A 23,896-nucleotide genomic window follows, 5' to 3' on the forward strand; every position below is an offset into this window, starting at 1 on the left:
TATTAAAAGAACTGATAAGAGATGTTAGCCAAACCAAAAGCTGCCATCCAAAGTAGATTAAAAGGTTAGCAGGCATGCTTGTGAAATTTACAGAACGATGCCGTAATGCCATGCATTTCAGCATGCAAGCAGCATCGAACAGCAAGAAACACTTGAATATATTGTAAAATGTGTTCTGACTCCGGATGAAGGCGCAACATTGGCAGCCGACGCAACATGCCCCTTGTGAGACTGTAGGTGAGGGCAAGATAGCCGTCGAGTGCTGGATTAGGTGCCATAGCGTTTCTCTGATTTCAATGATGGTTGATGACAATGAGTGGAACACAAATGCAATAATGATACATTTTGCAAGTAGTGCTACATGCCGGACCTATCCCTCTTCTAAGCGCTGTATTAGTAGGTGTTATAATTGCGCAAGCTCATGGTACTCAATGTATTGGCATCAGAAGAATGAAGGCCTGAGTCGGCCCTGCAGGCAGATCCCAGGCGTCTGGGATGTGGTTCACTCAATGAGCTATTTCTCTAGCAGGAGAGGTCCACAGACATACCAGGAAAAGGGTTGACTGGACAATGGCATGAGTTGGAGCTCCAGGCCGGAGAACGGGCCTGCTCTGCATATTCTCTGGGTACGCCCCCAGGTGACGTCAGAGAACGGGCCTGCTCCGCATATTCTCTGGGTACGCCCTCAGGTGACGCCAGAGAACGGGCCTGCTCCGCATATTCTCTGGTTACGCCCTCAGGTGATGCCGGAGAACGGGCCTGCTCTGGTTATGCTCTGGGTACGCCCTCAGGTGACGCCGGAGAACGGGCCTGCTCTGCATATTCTCTGGTTACGCCCTGAGGTGAAGCCGGAGAACAGGCCTGCTCTGCATATGCTCTGGCTACGCCCTCAGGTGACGCCAGAGAACGGGCCTGCTCTGCATATTCTCTGGGTACGCCCTGAGGTGAAGCCGGGGAACGGGCCTGCTCTGCATATGCTCTGGCTACGCCCTCAGGTGACGCCGGAGAACGGGCCTGCTCTGCATATTCTCTGGGTACGCCTTCAGGTGACACCTTTTTAGCAACACGCCATCTTCGAAACTCCTGGCCCGGGCATCACAGTAGCACACGAAGGGTTAAAATGGCACCAGATTATTTTGATGCCTCAAGTGCCAATATTAAGGGAAACAATCTGTCCATTTTGGATGGCCTTTGAGCGGCTGAGATGTTTGCCTTAAGCCGCGGCCACAGGGCTTTGAAGCCAAAGCGAGGAGTGTGGTATGGTGTGTAGGTGTGTCCTTGAACCTCATAGGAAACTATTATGCAAGTCGTTTCTTCTGTCCAGTGTGTATTTGATTTCAATGTTACTGTTGAGAGACAGTGGGCCCGATTAACAAAGTGCTTTTCAATGGGACTCAGCCTTTGCTTAACGCTTTTGAAAATCCGGCCTAGGGGCTTTTGACAGTGCCAACCAGAACTATTATGCCTCTTGTGACCGAAGCTCTGTCATGTGTTGGAGACTTTGCCAAGTGGTGCTTTAATAATACGCGAAACAAAGGGGGGTCCATGCCCGAGTAGGCCTGAAAAGATTCATAATTTATCAAGCGATACCTTAATACGCTCTTGTTTATTAAGTGGACGATGCAAGCTTCACATTTACAATAAAATATTTAGAGTGCTTAGTTAGTACCGTGTTTTATGTATTTGCATTGGCTCGAATTAAACCATTGTGTATTACAAAACAAACCACTGATTGATTCACCCACTGGATTTTCAGAATGATTGCATATCCAATGTATTTTTTGTTGTTGTTGAAAAGTAAGAGTAATTCATCAGTGTCACCCACCTCCCCCAACACTGCCCTTCCACGGCTGTCCCCCCTTCCCTCGTTGCACCTCATCCTCTATACTTGATTTTGTAATGGAAATGAATAGTAGATAATTTTGGGCCTTTTTTTATAAAGATATTTTTTTTTATTGCACTGGTATACCTGAATAAGCTGTGAACGCAGGATGTATGACTGTTTTCCTGGATAAGACCAGTGCCAGCAGAGTGAGTCATTTACCTACAATCAGGGGTAGCAGAAATGAAATTGAATGGTCTTTTATCAACTGCGAGTTACATTACATAACATAAACAATGATTAGCCACAGTGTTTACTTTTTATTTTTGAATTTTTGTATTTATTTATTTTTTGTAGTGTACATATATTTGTTATTTTGTATTTTTAATATTGAATAGTTCTTGAGAATGCAGACCGTTAATACAAAGTATAATGATACCAGTAACAATTAACCAGCTACTCTAGCCATTCCTACTTCTAAAACATCACTCGTGAGAGTGGTTGTATTACAGGGATGTGAGGTAGTCTATGCGGGTTGCAAACAGCGCCATGGTGGTGGCAATTACTTGATCAAAACCCAGTGGTCTTACTTCCTACTAAGGTTCTATACACCCCTGTCCACTGCTCCTTTGCATCTTCTTCTCTGATCCTTAAAAATCATGCCCTATATCCTTCTCTTTTTCCCGCTCTAGAGACTTTGGGGGTAATTCATGGATTATTTGCGCCGAAAAAAACGGCATTTGTGTGCCATTCTGCCTGCAAATCCCTGTTTAACAAATAGGGATTTGCGAGCAGAATAGTGCACAAATCCTGTTTTTTTTCGGCGCAAATAATCCATGAATTACCTCCTTTATCTTGTTCTCCCTTCCCTGCATACCTTTCAGAGACAGAAACAAGCCACGCTGTTTTCTGTATCATCAGCTGTGTAAAACAGGCGGGAAGCTCTTTTCGATTTGTCTGTCACCAAATATTAATTTCTTTTGTGCTGAAAGGGACTTCAGCATCTTCAGTCTTGCACATATTCTCTGTGGTGTAATGAGTTCCCCCACCTGTCACCCTTGCCAAGTATTTGTCGCAATATATATTTAATGACAGATTGTACAATTGTTTCAACTTTAGGTTTTGTTTTCAATTTCAGAATCTATCTCTGTCAGAGCTGCTTTGACTTAATCACCAGCACAAGGGTGCATTGTACAATCAATATATTTAGGTTTTCGCATGCTTGACCAAAGAACTTAATATGAATGTATTTGCCCTTCTTAATCTAGCTACCCGGGTGCAGCACTAACAAGGAACACAGCAGGTCCTAAATGATGTCTGTCATGTGCCAGAAGATGGCGTTGAGGATGTCTTGTGATGCTAGATCCCTCCACGGCTTTGATCCAATAGACTGAGGGTGAGGAGTGCACTAGGAAGACCTGGGCAGGCTAGTGAGCGTATGATGGTTTGGTCTGCATCCCTTTCAGCATGTGCTTTGAAAGGGTTTTGAATGGGCATTTCTGAGTCTGCCTCAATACCTATGTTCTCTTAGATGACCCCCAGGGGACGTCATCAGTCTATGCTTGGAGATGTTGGAGATTTCACCATGGGGTTGAAGATCCCCATGAGTCAGGATGTGGATAGCACTTGCTTGGACCTGCATGTTCTGACCGGTCAGAGTATTAACCTCCTCTGAAGGGCCGTCTCCAGGGGACTGACCTGAGTGCAGCGTCTCCCTTTCTTATATCCCCATCACCTCAAAAATTGTTTTTTTTCCTACTTCCTCATAATTATCAGGTATCCCGTTACTCATTGGCTTGATGAGTTCACTTCTACAGATACCCTCCTATGTTAGCCTCCAGGCATTCGCTATGGACAATTTACTGCATGTTACGATCCCTGCCATTTTATAATGGATTTAATGGATGGCGTGGGGGCGTTTTGAGGGTTCAGTAATGTAAGGCGGACCACTGCTTGTTGATTTACCAACATTTGCCATTTTATTGAAGAAATTATGTTCAGAAATCCCTCACTATCCCTACTCTTGCTGAGGATTTCCCTGCCTCGCCAAAGCTAAGGGGACACACTCTAACACGGGATAACTGGCCCTCACACTAAACGGAAAATGCACAAAGACAATGTATGGCCATGTTACATTACATGAACAACATTCACAGTCTCTGAATAACCTTCTAATTTTCTGGGTGACTTCCCTTCCCCAGGATTCAAAGTCAGATCTGTTAGTGTTCAACCAAAGAAAGAAATGTCTTAAATCAGTTATTGATATTTTAAAGTCAATTGAAAAGTTTGTTAACCAAAATTGCACTAGCAAATCTCTTCTTCTTGGTGAAATATCCTTCTCCACGTCTTCCAAATAGCACCAATGGTAATCCCAGCCACGATGCTTTGTCACCTTCCTCAATAAGAATTGCCATATTTCAAAAAGAAATGCAATATCCACTAACACCAGTGATATACAGTTATTCATTAACACTCTGTATTATCTTGATTACAGTTTTGAGCTTCACAATTGTATAGTTGTGAGGAAGACTTAATAGTGTTGCTGCTTCATCTTTTAACAACTTCACTTCTACTTCATTTTTTATGAGAACAGCCACCTTGTCTCACAGTACGTCTCTTGATTTGGACTACTACAATACTGTCATGGCCACTGGGCAAGGACCACTAGTTCCATCATCTAAAGGGCCTAGGTGGACCCAGTCCTGGTGCCTTTGGCGCCAAGCTCATGAGAAATTGTGCTCTGCACACTTTATTTCGGGTGCACGTGTTATTTCCTTCCCTGCAGGTTCCCCATGTGCATCCAGGCGGGGCTAGGCCATAGGGAAACATTGGGCTGAACGTGCAGTATCCCTGGGAGTGGCAAGGTGGGTCCACAAGGCAGAGCCAAGGGGGACGTGGCTGGGGCCAGGCTATTTAAGGCTTGCTAATTACTTCTTGCCTCAGTTTCCTGCACGTCTGCGGCTCAGCAACCGCAGCAATCAGGCTCACCCGGCACACATGTGAAAAGACAGCTCACCTGCACGTCTTCCGCTGTGCAGCCTCTGCACTTCATGGTTTGGAGGAACAGGACCCTCTCCTCGTTCTCCCACTTTCAGCTTGGTTTGCCAGCCTCGTGCCTTCTTCCTTCTGCTACTACTGCTACAGCTCGCACTCCAGTCACAGTTCTAGCTCCTTCCAATTGCCTGCACCTGAGGGGGCCTTTTATGCCTTCTAGGTTCCTTCAGGTGTGGGCTGTTAGGATTAATTGCCTTAATACTGCTACAGGTTGCCTGTTCCACCCTCTTCCTCGTGCCAGTACTTCGGGGATTATGGGACTTGTAGTCCCCTTCAACAAAGGTGTTTCTTTCAACTTCTGCAATTTGGCAAACAGCCATTACAAGTGCGGGATTATGGAGAAAGTTAAACAGGGGGGTTTTCCAGGCTTCCTGGTCTGTTCCCCCCCCCCCATGTGATACTCCCGCAGTACATCACCCCCAGGGTCGGGATCAGGAAGTTTCTGCTTTTCCCTGGGCACAAGGGGACGGTCCCAGACCAGGTTTCTGGGAGGAATCATAACTGATTCAACAGAGTGTGGAATGGATGCATGCAAGAACACCACTAGCCTCTCCACCTGTATCTAATTTTGATGCAGACAGACAGGATTGCATCCACTTGGATTCCGTCTGCTTTTTACGATTGTTAATTGCAGCATGATTACATAGGTATTCATTCTTTTCTGGTCAGAGGGTAAAAATGGCATTGTACCCAGACCACCCGGATTAAGGCGCCTTTCTTACATCCTGACCTGAAAAGTATGACAATCCCAAAGAGACGGCGGCGGAAGGTACGTGTCCATGAATGTGTTCCTCTCTGTGTGGGATTACCACACAATTCAAAATTAACCACTTAGTGTCTTTAAGAAGAACATTAAAATATCCGCCTCTGCGGGCAAATTTACAGGTTAACTTGTGTTTCATGTGTTGTATAAGATGCTTGCATTTTGTATGTCATTTACTTGCTTTTTCCAAAGTGCCTTGGTGCACTTTTATGGAATAATGATGCTAGAGAAACATTTCACTGATAAACACATTTAATCACATGGTGGAATTTTGGAATCCTCTATTGTGAACATTGAGTTTTAGAGATGCTGCTAAAACTAAAAAACAGATACTCACGAGTCAACATGGTTCTCAAAGGACAGGACCACAGGGTGCAAACTGGTTTTGAAAGCAGTTTCTGCAATGGCCTCAATCACGTCCTGCGGTAAAGAATTGTGTTCTTGTTAGTAGTTATTATTGATTATTATGAATTATTTGCTGATAAAAAACCTATATTGCTGCTTGGTGCTTAAAGAAAACTACCGTCCAGCCCATATATTTAATAAACATACATTTAAATGGCTTTTTTTTTTTAATTGTGTTACAGTTCAAATGAACTTTTCACATATCTTTATACAATATTATAATGCATCACATTGTCATGAATAAAAAAAAAATTCAGCGCCATGTTTCAATTAAAATCAAATCCTAGAAAACAATGTATAATATTTATACCTCGTCAGATTCTTGAACATCAGCTTCCACGAGTTGTCCTTTCATATTACGCCACATTTCATATGATGCCATGTTCCTATGATTATTTCCGGCTAGCAAAAAGGCATTCCACAAGGAGTCAGATCGTATCGCATTCACAACATGTGGTACGACAAGTGTACAGCCCCCTGTGTTTTACATTGAGACATAACATGTCTATTTGTTTAAATAGTAACGCTGCACCTACATAACCAACATCACCTATGTTTCTTAGGTGTAACAGTTCTCGGGTCATGTACTGCTCGGGTTGAAAGTTGCTTAAGTGATAGCAGGAGGACAAATCTCCTCAGGGCAGGAGAAGGGTACAAAGTTAGATACTTCTGAGGGCATAAATGCTCACATTGGAAACTCGCATATTCTTTGTAAGACATTCATTTGCCCAAGGGATTGAAATTCCATCCCCAGTCCCATATCTTTGGGATATACCTGATTTGAACATGGCAGAATTGTTAGTGGTGGAATTGACCGAGGTCAATTTCGCAGTGAATATAATTTTTCTGCAACCAAATCTGACAAAACTTTGACCCCCCACTGCCGCAATACAACCCCCCATCCTCCCCTACACTTACCTTTCACTTCTCTGCTTGCTTCTGACCCTGCAGCGTCAGTTCCCCCCCTCTTAAGCGGGTCTGATCAGAAGCCTCAGGGTCCGCTTTTCTTTTTTTTCCCCCGTCCCCAGCCTCCAGTCCTCAGGAAACGGGGGACGCCCACGCTACCCCAAGGCAATCACTACTGAACATGTGGAGCGGGGACAACCCTGCAACCCCCTGCTCCCCATGTTCGTTATTGATTGCCAAATTTGTTTGAATTAAATCGATCAAATGGCACTGGCCGAATTCGGCCAGATTTACCATGTGATCAATAAAATGTGAACAAATTGGGCAATGCCTATCTTTAGCCTACTTTTAAACTCTCTTATGATAATATGTACATTGTCCTCCCAGCAGGGAGTCCATCTGATTTCATCAAACACTTGTTTGTTTAGTCTTACATACTCATCCATCAAGGCTTTACCGCCGACCATCATATGTGGCCCCAGTAGGCTCAGTAATGGGGACTCAGGTTCCTTTACAATTTTAATATACAGCACGCCCATGCGTAGGAACAACAATCCCACCAAAGATGTCAGGCTCAATTTTATTCTTAAAGCCTCAATCGCTACACACTGGGGGAGTCTAAGAGTGTCCTCCAAATGTTCCCCTCTAGTTTATTAAGCCAAGTCACGTTTGACATAAGGGTGGCTTCAAGCCCGTATGTTATTGCCTGGACAATGCTCTGTTTATAGTCCAGCAGGACTCCCTCAGTGCTGTACCCAGCTGTCTGCCCAGCATAGGCCCTCAGAATGGCGGTTCGGGCAACTGCATCTCGTTCCTTTGTTTCAATAATGTCCTCATACTTATTGTCCACTCTCATTTGTAACCTAGATATTTGTCTACAGTAACACTCTTTAAGACAGCCAATATGATATCACAGTGATACCCAGTGATCCAGTGACTATCATGAGTCTGTCCATGTTTATGATCTGCTCATTTTCCTGGGCGTTTTTTATGAGCTCATGGAAAGCCCTTTCAATGCCCGCCAAAGTGTGGTCCATCAGGACCACATCATCAGCATATGACAACCAATGGATCACTGTTTGCCGGCCTTAGGGATAAAACAATGGGCAGTGGCCAGTCTAGACGGGAGGTCCTCCAGGTAGAGATTGAACAGCATGGGCGCAGGGACGCACTCTTGTTTTAAAACCTTGCTGGCGAAAATCCTTGCTGTACAAGCACACATGCTATTCAATCTCGCCAGGTCACTCATTCCCTCGTGAAACTGCTGTAGCACTTCAAGCACTGGCTCAGGTATAGCCCAACTCCTCAGCTGGGCTCACAAACAATTTCTAATGACCGTATCAAAGGCGGACTTAAAGTCCATATAGACCAAGTAGAGAGAAGAGTTAATATTCTTTCTGGCCTGAGAGGTCAGCAGGGCCAGTGTAAGGATATCATCGGAAGTGGAAAAACCAGCTCTAAGCCCCGTTTGGAGAGGGGACAGTATTTGCTTTAAATGCACCCGTTTATTTAGATCCCTTAATATTAGGGATGCATATATTTTCCTGCTTGCGTCAAGCATTGATAAAAGACGATAATGTGCCGGGTCATTATGATCCTTGTTCTTATAGATGGGTATTAGTACTGCCCTTCTCCATGACCCGGGGATTAGTCCTTCCTTACCTACCCGAGAGACCAGGGTCATCAGGATTTTAGTCCAGGCCTCCCGATTCCCCTTTATAACTATGCTGGCTGGACCTTCTGGTCCAGGCACATGGGCATTCTTGAGCCTATAAATCAGAGATGATATATCTTCTGTGTCAAAAGTGAGCTCAAAGCTATTATTCCCCCTTTGTAGGGAATGTTCCCATTGTTTGGTCCTTCCCCCAAATACTTTCCCAATATGCTTAGTCCAATTGTCTTCAGTGATTGAATTAGTGACACTGTAAGACGGGGGAGTTTTCATATCATTATTGATCTTCCATATGTGCTTCATGTCTCTCTTTTTAATTAGGCTCAACATTTGCCGGCACTGGCCATTTTCATTGAGATGCGCCGCCTCTTCAGCCACTGTCGATAGCTGTTTTTTTTTCCTTATTTATCATTTTCACCCTGTCCTCAAACTCAGGAGTAGTTCTTGTTATTTATCCTATGGTGCTCCTCAAACTGTTTTTGCATTGCGGATAGCAGGGTCATCTACACCTGCATGCAACTTATCAACTTGTTATACATGTACCTTCCCGATCACCGCAACTTTATTGGTGCTCGGTGAAAACCATTCGATACAGTCAGCAGCCGAATAAGGTGGTTTGTTATGTACTCTGGCCTCCCAGTCTTCCATGAGGACCTCTTTCATTGCCTCCAGATTTTCTTGTGCCCATTCAATGGACTTTCCCCCCATATTTACCTCAGTATCTCCTACATGTAATTTAGACCTTGCCACTCTGCACAGGTTTACAGCTAATTCGAGAATAGAGTGGTCACTATACACAGTGTGTTGAATCTTTAGTGACACAAAACTGTCGACATCTAGTGGCCTGAAGAAGAAATATTTTTTTTTAAATGTATTGTTATGTTTATATCTCCAAAAAGAGCTTTCACATAATATGATATCATATTAACACTCTGATTCATGGAATTATTTGCGAGTAAAACGCACATTTGCGCGCCATTCTTCACGAAAATCCCCATACCTCAAACAGGGATTTTCGGGCACAAAGACGCACAAATGTGTGTTTTACGTGCAAATAATTCCATGAATCAGGCTGTAAATCTCAATTCCATCAACTATATAACAGCAAACATATATACACTCCTTAAATATACATTCTAAAAGAATTCATTACATTTAAAAATCAAGTCATTTCATTACATTTCATTACGGGGAAACATTATGGTCACATCTCCACAGTTAGTTAAGACCCAATCATTCTTATATAGGTATAAACATAAGAAATACAAAAAGAAATACAAAAAGTACGAAATATAGAGTTTTCAGTATGTGCAAAGTTTAGCAAAGTTTTAGCAGCACTACTCATAAAGTTCAGACTAGGCTCTGCTTTACCAACTTCTCAGTGGCCAAGACTCCTCTCCATACAGTATAAAGTGCCATATGTATGGACTTGTGCTCCGAATTCAAAACAATGGGCCCAGTATGGGTCACTTTTAATATGATCAAGGTCCATCATAAAGGGTTCCAACATCTTAATATACAGCAGGCTGTGTTCGAGACACTCTGTAAGGACGTTTTGTGCAGACTCCATTTTTTCTTTCAAAACCGTATAGGCGCCAGGATCTGCCCTCCTTACGGATACCTAGCACAGGGTCAATAACTGCAAGTATTAGTAATTTGTTTATACATAAAAAAAGAAGACATTTCCATAGCTCGGCGGATGGGCACAATTTCGAATATGACTGATGTGCTTTAAATGTGTGTACCAGGTGGTCTGCACCGGCCGAAACTATTTTCAAGCCTGTCAAATGAGTGCAATTAGTACACCAAACCAAGCGCTCCAATTTTGATATCAGCCTCGTCTTTAATATATGGAAATTGTCCTATCAGCCTTTAAATCATTTTTTACACCAATCACAAGGCCACCAGAAGGGCAGCCCCAGAGCCCTTATTTGCTAAAATGTGAAAGATTTGTAATCCATCCATCCTGAGCTCTGTGAGTAGCCAACATTCTCGCCAAAGAAAAATATCATTTTGTAAAAGCAATTGTAAAGACCCTCCAGCATTTAGTATGTGTACGAATCCTGGTGTGTTCCAAGTGCAAATCGACCATAATCAATTCTCAGCGGTGGTCGGACAATCAACATTCTGCACCAGCCAGAATCCCCATAATATTTCCTTGTGAGGTACTCATTTTATCAACCCTTCCCGCGCTTTTGCTCGACATGTTTAGAGTGTCCCATTCACCCAGCATACACGGCACGTTAGGATAGTTTTTTAACTCGATTTCCTCCTTGGCATCAAGTTCGTATCCTAATTCTAAATATCTATGTTTATAGGATCGTACCATTTTTGCTGTATCACCAGATTAACAATGGACTCTACTAAATTGATGTTTAGAATTTACAGTCAGTTCGATCTACTCAAAGTCATTAGAGTCCAAAATTCTTAGAGGCAAGATCTTGCGAGTCAGAGGCAAAGAATCTGTTCTGTTGATATGTGGCTTCAATTTCGTGATGCCTTGTGCAGCTCTCTTGATAGTAAATACAGGAGTTATCAGTAATGGCCTCTTTGGGATCATAAACTGCATCATTAATCTTTGGTATTATCATGGGCACCGGTTGGATATCTCGCGTGCCAGTAGATGATGGTGGCTCTATTTGTGTTACAGGCAAAGGTAGGGCTCGTAGTATGGAGTCGAGTCATTTGGTGAGTTGATCTCAGCAGAGATTTGAGCAGCCGCTTCAGTATTACTTTTTTCATCAAGCAGCCAGCTCGTTAAGGTGCCTTTACTTTTAGCAGCCTTCTTGCACTTTCCAGGGTTCTTCTTTTTCTGGTAATTATCAGCAGCTGCCTTATTTGCACCCTGCTGCGCAATCAAGCTCTCCTGATTTCGTTGTTGAGAAGCCAAATGGTCGTTCTGATTCTTCGTTGCCTGCATTGTCTTCTTGTTAAGTACATTGTGCAAGTGTCCCTAATTACATCAACACAGTTTGCTTGTTCATTTTGAAATGACTGATCAGCTTAGATTTCGATTTCCTCTATTGAAGCCCCCCTCGAACATTGATCTATGCAAAGAGCGGCTTGTTGATCAACAGCTGCTATAAGGTCATCCAGGACGTTAATACCCTCCTCCTTGTTCAAGTGAGTATTAGCCAGGCCGGTAACCTCCTCCAATATTTTGTCACACATTCGTAGTAAAACCTTTATGGCAGATTGCAATGCAGATAGTTGGCCTTGCACCTCACTATGCTGGGTAGGATTATCTACAGATATATTTAGCCCCCCCAAAAGCAGTTTCCAGAGGACACAGATTAGGAGATGCCGCCAGGCTCTGCTATGTGGCCCCATTTTGAGAGGAGCTATGCTCTACTGGCAGCGGCACTGGCAAGTTCTCTTGCATATATGAGTGCAGTGTACTTGTTTGTGCAGCCTCTATAATGTCTGATGCCGGTAACTTGTCCACAGATAGGCTATCACGTAGTGAATCACACAAGAGAAGGAGGGAGTTATTATTGTCAATAGCCAAGAAAGAAGGATCACTGTTATTGATGACTTGCTTAGTACGAGGGATTATAGGCAAATGTTCAACCCCATCCTGTATTGGAGTTGGGTGAGGCACCACGGTTTCAGGGTTGAAGTAAGTCGTAATCGTGGCAGCTCCTCCCTCATTTATTTGCTTTACCCGGGGCGAGCTGGTAGATAACTGTTTGGGGTTAACATTTCTCGAGCCCCTAGAGCATTCTCGTATACCAGAAGTATTCTGGCCCTTTTTATAGGGAGATTTTTTCATATATTATAATTGTTCGCCCTTGGCCGCAATTTGCCCGCCATTATAGCTGTTGCGCAAAGTGACACACCTCCCAAAAAGAACTATTTTACCTGCACCCAGAAGTCACGGCAGTCACAGGAAGCACCAAATATTAGAGTGAGTACTGAATATAGTTAGAAGGCTAGCTAGCCCCCAGTCCCAACAGCAGTTTGTGCAGTAAGGAGAAACTTCTTCCCAGGTATCGGTGTTGCTCATCCCAAATAAATATTCAAGGAGAGACTCCCAGTACCATTGCTAGTGGACACCACAAACTCTGTTCGCCTTGTGATGATATCCGAATCACTGATCCACTGGTGAACACTGTGAACACTCCAACCGCGCTCTGTCGCGCTCCGCTGAGAAGTAGGGTTTTCGTAGCAGAGCTCTGCTTTGCTTCCAAAGGCACTCAAGAGAGACTGGAAACATTGTTGAATTCAGTGCACAAACACTCTGTGAACACTCAAACCGCACTCCACCATGCTCCGCTTAGGAGTAGGGTTTTTTGTAGCCAAGCTCTGCCTTGCTTCCAAAGGACTGAAGAGAGACTGCAAAAATGAACGAATTCGGTGCTCAAACACTCTGTAAACACTCCAACCGCACTCCACCGCTCTCGACTTAGGAGTAGAGTTTTTGGAGCAGAGCTCTACCTTGCTTCCAAAGGCACTAAAGGGAGACTGCAAAAATTGTACAATTCAGTGCACAAACACTCCGTGAACACTCCGTGAACACTCCGTGAACACTCCAACCACACCCAAAGTGTTGCCTTTTTCCCCACTGCCCTCCAAGTATAATTTCCCGGCATGTCTCCCATCACAGCCCATTTAGCATGCATAGTGCCCACATTTTTAGGATCCTCATCCGATGCTGGCCAGCCACATTTTGAGACCTCTGCCTCATGTTACCGAGAGGCTGCATGTGTTGTGCAGACCCAATTCTTTGTTTATCAATGCAATGAGCATTAAACCCCCCCAACACGCCCCCCTCCATTATGATAGATATGGCCCCAGTCGTCTGATACCAATTGGCTATTATTAGGGACATATGCTCTTGTATGCAATGTGTGCTTCCAACACCTGGAGGATCATACACATTAGCCAACAACAAATCGAGCGTCCCACCAATTGTAGGGATTGTAATTTCGTCCGCCAGTAAGTTTACGCTATTTGTTATGGTTTGCACCGCAAATTAACTTGATGCCCAAATTATCAGGCCTCCCATCAGTTTCTCAATTGTTTCTCAGTTTTCTAGTGGCCATAGCTTGGACAATTCTGTACCCATCCATGATTATAGGTTGGGTTAGCCAGCACTCTTGCAGTGGGAAAACATCATAGTCGATTAGCATTTTATAGCCTCCCCCATTATCAGTGAAATGTCGGAATCCCCAGGTACTCCATGTAGCGAGATGTAGCAATCAAGGATTATTCTGTACTTTACGCGGCAGAAATTCAGCTAAGCATCCCCAGTCCAGCTCCCTCTTGATACCCGTCTGCTTACTCTTCCGGAACTATGTTATGTTTCCCACTTTGTCTCTGACATTTCTAGTGTAGACTTTATCTTCACATCTCTCTGTCATATCCTGTTTTTAGTCTCTCTTGGTCACATTTGTGGCAATGTTGGGCTCAAGGTCATAGCCCATACACAGAAAATGTTGCTGACACGCTGTGATGAGGTCAACTGTAAGGCTCGTATAGCAGTGTTACACGTAAGGGGTCATTTTTCCATCTTCATCAAGCTCCACATACTCAAGGTCGCTAGATAACAAAACCCTCAGCTGAGGGATTGTTTGGATGATCGACAGTATGGCATTCCTATTGAGCCATTTTCCTTCATGACTTGTAAAGAGGCTGCTGATTTTAAAAACTTCTCCATCGGCCTTCCAGCGTTTTCCAAAATTCCTTGTTAGGCCCAAAGCCATTTCGGGAGCTGGGCCTTACCCCTTTCAAATATCCATCATTTTCCATCGCTGAGATTTGTTCCATATCCGCCATGTCATTTCCCTCACCGGACAGCCCAGTCGATTCAGCGTCACTGTGATTTAGGCATTTATCTTCGTCCCCACGATCACAGTTCCCCCTTGGCAGCATGTCTGTAACGAACTAGCTTGTCAGAATTCTAGATTTGTTTAGTTTCCTTTTAGCCATTTTCCTCTTTCTTTCAGGTTTGCATCCCTCATTGATTGTAGGAGCAGCTGAGACGATTATTTCATGCTACCCGGTATTAATATCAGATTGCCTGGGCTCAGTAGTGGATTTCAGCAATTCCAGTCTTTTTATTCGTCGTCTTTCTTTTTGAGTCATTGGAAAAATTGGCACTTCAATCGGCTCGTCTTCCACACTGGCCATGGTTGGGCCTGTTGTGTTTTAAGAGCCACTGAGCCTTTCTGTCACCGGATCTGCTTTGTCAAGTTCATTTATAGGTTTCTGTATGGCGATTAGGTTCAATTTCTCCAGCTGGGTGCTCTGCACCCCAACTTCGTCATAGATCCTGCCACACAACTTTAGCAAGCTCTTCACGGTGTACTGCAGTGTTGCCAGTTGGTTGTTTCCCTGGGATGATGTGCTACAGTCCCTGACTGTGCACCCAGTCACTGATGTCACAGATGACTCAGAAAAGAGAGCAGGCGACGTTGATAGCCGTGTTTTTGGCGAGCCTGTCGACACTAATTGCTCATTTTGGCTGTTTTTGAAATGAGTACCATAACTCTAAATGCGAGTTGTTGTCGAGTTGTTGTCGATGGTTACAGAATGCTGTGCCTGGCTTTCAGTCATATCCTCACTCAGGACTATAGGGGGGATTTGTGCACCCACTTCAGCAACGTAATAATCCGTGATTTTCCCACAGCGAGTTTCATCCCATGTGATATCTTTATCCCTAGCGGGGTTCGTTTGATCATTTACAGCAAGCTGTGCAGTTTATCTTAGCCCCCTTCGGTTTAGACCGGAGGTCATATTTGGATTTCTCTTTATTAAGTGCCGGCATATCTGTTTCGGAATTTATTGGCCAGGTATTTTATATGCAATGCAACTGTGTCTTGATTGCCGACTTTCTTCCAACAAGATATGCACTTAGTTGTTTTCTTTTCCAAAAGGACCTATTTTCTGGGTTGACAGTCATCAATTCTCCTCACTTTCTGCGGGCAGAAGACTGCGATCTGAAAACCCACCCTGGACGCGCTGACACACTGCGTTCAGATCTTGTAATAGCTGCGAAAACCGATATTACAATTCACACTGCTAGTCTGGCAGAAAGAACGTGTATCACTGTGATGTGACAGCAGACTAGCCGGCTGGTATCTCTCCCGCTTCTGCCACAGCCAAACAGCGTTACAGCACTCGCCGGTGCAGTCTACTGGTGCTCATGCCAGCTCCTTTTATCCTGTCCAAATTCCAAAAGGGGCAGAAGCTCACAATGCCATCAATGTCCACCAAACATTGCCTTCCCAGCAAAGCAGCACAGCCAAACTCCTCTCGCAGGTACACTCTACTGAGACAGCTAAAACCACAATCAAACACCTGTTCAGCAGTGGTGTTTTGACTTAAGCCCCTCCTGGGCTCATGTGAAAGTCACGTGTGATGTGACACGTGGGAGATGTGTCATCATCCCAATAAAGGGCAGGAGTCATGGTGGCATAAGACTGCCGAGCGGCTTTCCGCTCGGCAGTCTTATGCCACCATGACTCCTGCCATGTGGTGTTATTTGGCGCAGCGCCAGCGCTGTGCCCCTGCCAGTGGGCGTGCCCAGCAGAGCCCTCCACCCCCTTAACAGACAGCAAGCTGAAAACCCCCCACGCCTGTCAGCAGCCACCTGGGTCATCGGCTAATACATTGTGAGAAAGCCAACACTCAGGAAGCTGCAATGCCAATCAGACTTCACACAGGCAGACTTAAAGGCAGGAAGTGTGGCCTAATATCAGCTCCTGTGCCACAGGCCAAGCTTTGTCACAACCAGGAGCATCCATTACGCCTTAACTATGTGAGCTAATTGCCAGCAGTGGCGCCTGATGGAGCAACATGGAGAGAGACGGCAGAAGCCCAGCTCTGTGTTAACTGCCTCTGTGCCACCGCACTCTTATTTCGACTCTGCTTGCAGCCTCCCAGCTCTTCCTCTGTGCCACCGCACTCTTATTTCGACTCTGCTTGCAGCCTCCCAGCTCTTCCTCTGTGCCACCGCACTCTTATTTCGACTCTGCTTGCAGCCTCCCAGCTCTTCCTCTGTGCCACCGCACTCTTATTTCGACTCTGCTTGCAGCCTCCCAGCTCTTCCTGGATCTCCGCTCACCGCTCACCGCTTGCAATGCCCGGCACACTCAGCTCGTAGCTACACCTCGCTTCTCACAGGACAGCCTGGCTTTTATTAAAAAAAAATGACTCAAGGAAGTGAGAAAGGTGTAGGTCTATACGAAATCAATGTTTGAGCCAGTTGCCTTCTTCCCTTTCAGCCATTTAAGTGACGATTTCAGTTCAAAACATTCACCTTTTGTGGCTTACTAAAACAAATAGAACCTAATGAACGATCAGTTTAAATAATGTAAAACAAATGGTGGCAGAATACGGAGTGTCAGTCCTTTCTAGGGGTAACCCTCCCTCTTGTGGCCCCCAGCTCTACTAGCCGTTTGTTAGAATTTGTTAGTCAAAGGCTTTTTGAATTTCGTTTCTTTGCAGCCTACCCTTTTCCACCTATTCAGCAATGCCACACTTAGGACCTCATTTTCCGTATGTCAGGCATAAAATAAGGCTTTTACGCATTTCATTCACGCCAGGCACAATTTCCTTAATTTGAATGAAGGAGAGGAAGGGCGGATAGTAATTTATGATTCTCCTGCCCCCTCTCTATCTGTTATGCAAATACCACAGCATTTCCGTCCAGCATGGATTTTCATGCCAGCACAAATGCTGTGGTTTCCACTCTACTCTGCTGGCTTTTTACACCAACAAAAAGGAGGCAGACTCCATTGTAAATGCTGCTAGTGGCGTTTTCTTCATTAGCACGGCAGATATGATATGATATGGCATTTATAACGCCCCTATACACAAGTGTTTCAAGGCGCACTACCCTTGTACCCTCCCCTTTTGCTGCACCATGCAAATCAGGAAAATAAGACGGCAGGGAACTGCGTACTTTAAGGTGTAAACGTAACAGGTTCCCGCCTAACCCAGTTATTATACGTCATAGTGCAGAATCTCTGGGAAAAAGCAGATCCATGGGCTCTGTAGCGCTGGTTTTAAAATGCATGCGCCAAAGATCAAAAGCCTTGAAAGCATTCTTACCCAGCGTCACACGGAGGAAGGATAGCTCAAGGGCAAGGGCTTGTCTTGGAAGCAAGACCACGACTAGCAGCACAGGTTTGAATCCTGATCCCGCGCTTAGAAACCACTCGTTGGTGTTAAGCCCGTCATCCATGAACAATTATAAATGAAACCCCTTCCATTTCTAACATTGACAATTACTCTTCACTTTTCCAATGCAGCTTATTTTGCCTGGAAAATGAGTTTACAGCTCACTCTTGCAGACGTCTGAATGCTCATTAACATGGATATGATCCTCCCAGGCAGACCCTCACAAGTTTCTTGCCGAAAGCCTCAGGTGGGGTGCAAAAAAGCATTACCCCTGTAGGGGTTTCATTGGTAAATTCCTCATGTATTTGTGCTAGTATCCTTCATGGTTACCCAAGGATCCCTATCTAAATCACCAGTGGACGTCCTTCCATGTCAAGGCAGAGTAAACCGGAAGGTATTTCTTTCAAACCTTCTATTTGTGATCTCATCCTATGATTTCTTGTTTCTGGAATTAGAGTTCTTAAAGTCGCTAGGTCCAGGTTGCCCTTATTTTAGACTTCTTAGAAATGTTGTGACAATTTCCTGTGTCTGTCCGATAATCTTATTAATCACGCTGATACACATGGGAGGTTTGCGGCCATGTGTTTTTAAGCCTAAGTCGCTCGATTTTAGAAAAATTTCCTATGGACCATACCCGAGTTTTCGTCCATAAAACGCACGCGAAAACAGGCACCAGGGAGCTGCCATTTTGTGATAATCCTATCATTTCCCCCATCGCCCTGGCTGACCTGCTTTTGCGGCACTAAATCATATCCCCCGCCTCTGAGCCTGTCATCAGCAGACGCGTACCACCCATTTCACAACGCCAAAGCACGTCTTGTGCCAACATTTGCTGCGCTTCAGCTAATGACGTGTCGCCATGGAAATGGCAGGACGCCTCTTTCCTCAATAAGTATAAACAGACCGTTTCACAACACACAGCAGCAGATTTTCGATTCCATTCCTCTCTCTGTGTTACTTTGAGTATTCTGTGACTCGTTTCTGTGCTCTGGTCAGCTACCTTCGTTGCTTGTAGTCCATGTGGACAGATACCAGTACTACCGCTATCAATTATTTTAGTTTGTGCAACACACAATGGATACAATAATGCCCTACATGTACGAGCCCGAGTATACCGAGGAGGAACTACTGGAAAGGGAAACACGCGAAAACGATGGGGCTTCGGACAGCAGTTGGCAGGACGAATCAACGGACAAAGACACTGGACCTAGTTGCATGGACGGTGTTTCCACCTGGTGCACATGCAATAGGTGCGAGCTAATGCCGACCGAGGAGGAGAACTGCTGCTGCTGTTAAAACTCGGGATGCGTGGCCTACATTTCGGAAAGCGAGCCACGACCGCAATGCATCACCGAGCTGCCAGACTTCAGGGCAGCCTGCCTCGCACGGTCCGTGTTGAGGATAATGATGGTGCTTATGCACGAACTTCGCGCAACTGTTCGTCCTCGTAATCCGAGTAACGAGTAAGTATACTCTGCTTGTGATGCCACTACTATTTCATGGTCTTCTACTATATCCAAAATTACATATACATATCATTGTAACGCATGAAATTCGTTCAATAGTGTGCAGTGTCTAGATAGCATTTGTCCGAGCAGAATGCCATTAGTTACAAGAATTGTCATTGACAACAAACGTTTAGTAAAATTATCTTGGTCATTTAAAAACTGTTTGTTTCATTCCTTTTCACAGGTCGTACAGGCTGGTGGCCTATCGTTCCTTTACCTGGTGGCTTCACGGGATGCTTGGACACCGCGTTCAAAGAGTGATACCCGCCTGTGCCGTTCGTGCCATAAGGGAAACGTTCCCGAGTGACAGCGGTCAGTACAGGGGATTTTCTCTCGCTGTGCTGTAACCTGAACTGTACAATGTGTAAACTTTTGTATTTTTGTGTCATCAAAATAAGCTACAAAATAAAACACCACATATATTTTAACAACGGTTTTTTCGATTTTTTAAATCAATGAAGTGTGTCTCCATTCAAGGATGGACGTCAGACACCTGTGCTCGGAATGGGTGAAGTTCAGGTCGCTGTGAAGCGGGGTGGTCACTATCTAAGCTAACATAATCTATTATCAATAATGCATGCACTAAATAACACTTGTTCAAAGTCTTTCAGTTGGTTATGTCTCTATAAAAGTCACACAAATATCAATACTATCAATGAACATTGGATTATAGAGGCCTTAGGTCAAGGGTCTTGACCACTATAATACAGTGTTTGAAGTGTGGGTCTGTGCTCACAAGAATCTCCGGTATGTGGCATTTGTTATTGATAGACAACAATATACTGCAGTAGGGGTCTAATGTTAGTTGGGGATCTGCTGGGTGGGCATCATGCCGTGGTCAGTGGTCTGGCACATGAAGAGAATACCTTGCAGGGACACAGGGTCAGAATGGCAGTAAGTTTCCACTGGCGAGGGTGCGTGGGCAAGGACACGTTTGTGGAGATGAACGAGCCATGTGCTTGGTTCAGGCAGGTTCACATGCAGGACCGTGATCTCAGAGAGTGATGTGTTACATTTATTAGCTGTTGCAAATACCTCTGAAGTTTTCCAGTCAGAGTGGGAACGAGGCTGTGGGCCATGTGTTCTGCGCGCTGTACTATCGCAGTGAGGCCTGGTCACCAAAATGGAGTGGAAAGGGGGTACAAAAATGGATGCCCCGTGTCCTTTAACATCACATAAGGGCAAGGGACGGGCGCAAACGGCCAAGGTGCCGAACAGCATGTACACTTCAAAAGGTATCCCACACCCAGGGGCCATCGCTCACATGGCCTCCTCAGACCCTGTGTCTCCAGGCAGGCCTCCCCTGAGGCAGGCCGCCCCCCTGCAATCCACATAAGTGTGTCTCCATTCAGCAGTCTTCCCGTGCCTTATCTGCACGCCCCAGGCCCATCCATCCCACCCCCCTCTATCAAAGGCGGTTCGCACCCGGGGATGAGCGCTATCGTGGGGGGCTGTGACAGGCGCAAACGGCCAAGGTGCCAAACAGCATGTACACTTCAAAAGGTATCCCACGTTCAGGGGCCATCACTCACATGGCCTCCTCAGACCCCGTGTCTCCAGGCAGGCCTCCCCTGAGGCAGGCCGCCCCCCTGCAATCCACATAAGTGTGTCTCCATTCAGCAGTCTTCCTGTGCCTTATCTGCACGCCCCAGGCCCATCCATCCCACCCCCTTCTATCAAAGGCGGTTCGCACCCGGGGATGAGCGCTGGCATGGGGGGCTGTGACAGGCGCAAACGGCCAAGGTGCCAAACAGCATGTACACTTCAAAAGGTAACCCACGCCCAGGGGCCATCGCTCACATGGCCTCCTCAGACCCTGTGTCTCCAGGCAGGCCTCCCCTGAGGCAGGCTGCCCCCCTGCAATCCACATAAGTGTGTCTCCATTCAGAAGTCTTCCTGTGCCTTATCTGCACGCCCCAGGCCCATCCATCCCACCCCCCTCTATCAAAGGCGGTTCGCACCCGGGGATGAGCGCTGGCATGGGGGGCTGTGACAGGCGCAAACGGCCAAGGTGCCAAACAGCATGTACACTTCAAAAGGTATCCCACGCCCAGGGGCCATCGCTCACATGGCCTCCTCAGACCCCGTGTCTCCAGGCAGGCCTTCCCTGAGGCAGGCCGCCCCCCTGCAATACCACGACATACACACGTCATTCATTCACAAACACACCCCTATTTCTAATACTTTATAAACCACTTGATATGTCTCATGAGAACATATTTGTGCTTTGCAAGTCAACTCCTGAACCTTCTACCTTAGAAGCACTGAGATCTATGCTAATCTGCTCGTCGCCGTGCTATCTGTGACCGCTTCGAGCAAACTCGTCAGTGTGCTACCTGTGGCCATCTATCTGTACTCCTGCAACATACTGCTCGGCCTGCTGAATCCAACTGTTTGTTGGTCAAGGTAAGGCCATGTATCCTAGGCATATTTCGGTCATTTTTACATTTCAATCTATTTGCTATTACAGTACCCAATGGAGCTATGGTCATTGGTCTCATTGCTATTGACTTGAGTTTCAATTGTTATGCTATCAATACATCTATTTATTTTCATCTGTGCCAATTGTCATCGAATTGCATCCTTCGGGGGTCCAGTCTATAATGTAAGCATGGTTCCTTTTCGTGCAAGACAAAACAGACATTTCTGTGATTTATGCAAATACTAAGCCGCACATGATGAACTGGTATAGTTCCGGCGACCAAAAGAAACCTTGCATTGAGCATGGTATGGTTCATTTACTTTTTTATGACATTTTTATTAATCAAGGTTTTATAATAATCTTGATATTTACTTTTCAGAATTTTCAACAATGCCTGCCTGTTCGATTAGCGGTTGCCCTTCGAAGACCCATGCTAAATCTGAAGGCACTACAATGCATGTATTCCCGAAAACTGTTGATCGAATAAGAGAATGGGTCAGACATTGCGGATATCCACTGGATGAGCTGGAAAGTAGAGTCCAACAAGTCTTTGAGGACAAGAGGGGTGATCGATACCGCATCTGCAGCTGGCACTTTCCCTCGAACATGTACACTACATCTTGGGTAACAAAGAAGAACAAACGGCGATCGACACGAAAATTGCTTGCAAACGCTATTCCCACTCTATTCATCCACAATCTGCCACTGGTGAGTCAAGTGTCCGTTTTTAGCTTTAGGCCTTGCAGTAGTGTGTAGGTAGCCGAATGGATTCATTGATATTTTAGGTGTTGTTTCCAATTTGTAATACTTTCGACATTGATATGAGTGTATAGCTTTTTGAATAATGAAATTTATCCAAATATATTATTTTTAGATTTCATAACCCACAAACGAAATCTGTATATGGGCACAGGGAAATGTGCTATATTGCGCATTACTCGTGTATTCTGTCTCCTTACATGGCAATTTTAAATATTGGCATTTCATTATCAAACAATAATTTACCTTTACAACTTCTTGACTATCCCTTGAATCTGAAGCAAGAACATTCTACTTCCGTCACATGCTCGCAGTTATCAACCACTTCTAGCGCGTATCAGGTAATCATACTTGGCTATTCCGCTACAGACTTGTTTTATGCATGTCAAGTAATAGTTTGTATGTATCGTGTGATTATTTTACCAATTGTTTGGTTAGTGCTTTCCAATTCATATACACCTTAGTTGTCGTCCCCTGGTGTTTGTTTTCAGTTATAATTAGTGTTATCCATACTAATGCAAGTACTGTCTTTCAGGGAGATGCTGAAGCGTCCACCACATTGACAATAGCCCTAGATGTTCTTCAGCAGCCCGAGGTATGGATACTGACAGCTCAACTGACCGTGATCATCAGGACTGGAATACTTGTCGTTTGATTGTTCTACACCATGTTTCATTTGTGGTTAGCCGTTGATATGTACCTGTGCGGTCAACCCCAAGCGTGTGTTGTGTTTTCAATATTGTAATCCTTATTAATGCAAATACTATGTTTCAGGCTGTTGTTGAATCGTCAACCCACGCACTTGATGCGGAGCCTGACATTCAAGTAATTCCGGTGGAAGCGGGACCATGCGGATACGAATCGGCGCAACAGCTTTCGGAAGTGCGCACCACATTGACAACAGCCCTAGATATTGTTCAGCAGCATGAGGTATGGATACTGACAGCTCCATCGAGCGTGATCATATAACGTGATTCCATTTGCTATACTGTCTTCCCTATTAACGCAAGTACTGTGTTTCAGGGAGATGATGGAGCTTCCACTACAATCACAAGATCACATTTAGATGATGCAGATGTAAAGAAATCGGAGAAATAAGTCGATTAAATCTGATCATTTTTAAATGTTCCTTGATTCCTTTAGATAATGCAACATTTGTGGTTATCTCTTTATATGTACCTGTGCCGTCGACCCCAAGTGTGTGTTATGTTTACGATATTGAAAACCATACTAACGCAAGTACTGTGTTTCAGGGAGTTGCTGATGCCTCCTCTTCAATACAATCATTCGTGGCAGTCCATGTAGAGCCAGAGGTATGTATACTGACACCTCCATCGAACTAGGTCATCAGAGCTCGAACACTTGTCGTTTGATTGTTCCATACAATGTTTAAATCATGTGTGGCTATTGAGATGTACATGTGTGTTCGTCTTCACGTGCATTTTACGCAAACAATATT

General features: G+C 44.9%; 1 protein-coding gene across 1 annotated transcript in view; it reads right to left on the reverse strand.

Annotated features, from left to right (window-relative positions):
* Window positions 1–23,896, reverse strand: part of PLCB2 (phospholipase C beta 2) — a 1,211,696-nt gene that overhangs the window by 482,872 nt on the left and 704,928 nt on the right. The window contains exon 12 of the mRNA XM_069637528.1: window positions 5,977–6,059. Within this exon, the coding sequence (XP_069493629.1) occupies window positions 5,977–6,059 (83 nt within the window). The remainder of the gene's footprint in view (window positions 1–5,976; window positions 6,060–23,896) is intronic.

The sequence above is a fragment of the Ambystoma mexicanum genome, chromosome 14 (genome assembly GCF_040938575.1).
Source record: "Ambystoma mexicanum isolate Mex_15411 chromosome 14, UKY_AmexF1_1, whole genome shotgun sequence".
NCBI classification, from domain to species: domain Eukaryota; kingdom Metazoa; phylum Chordata; class Amphibia; order Caudata; family Ambystomatidae; genus Ambystoma; species Ambystoma mexicanum.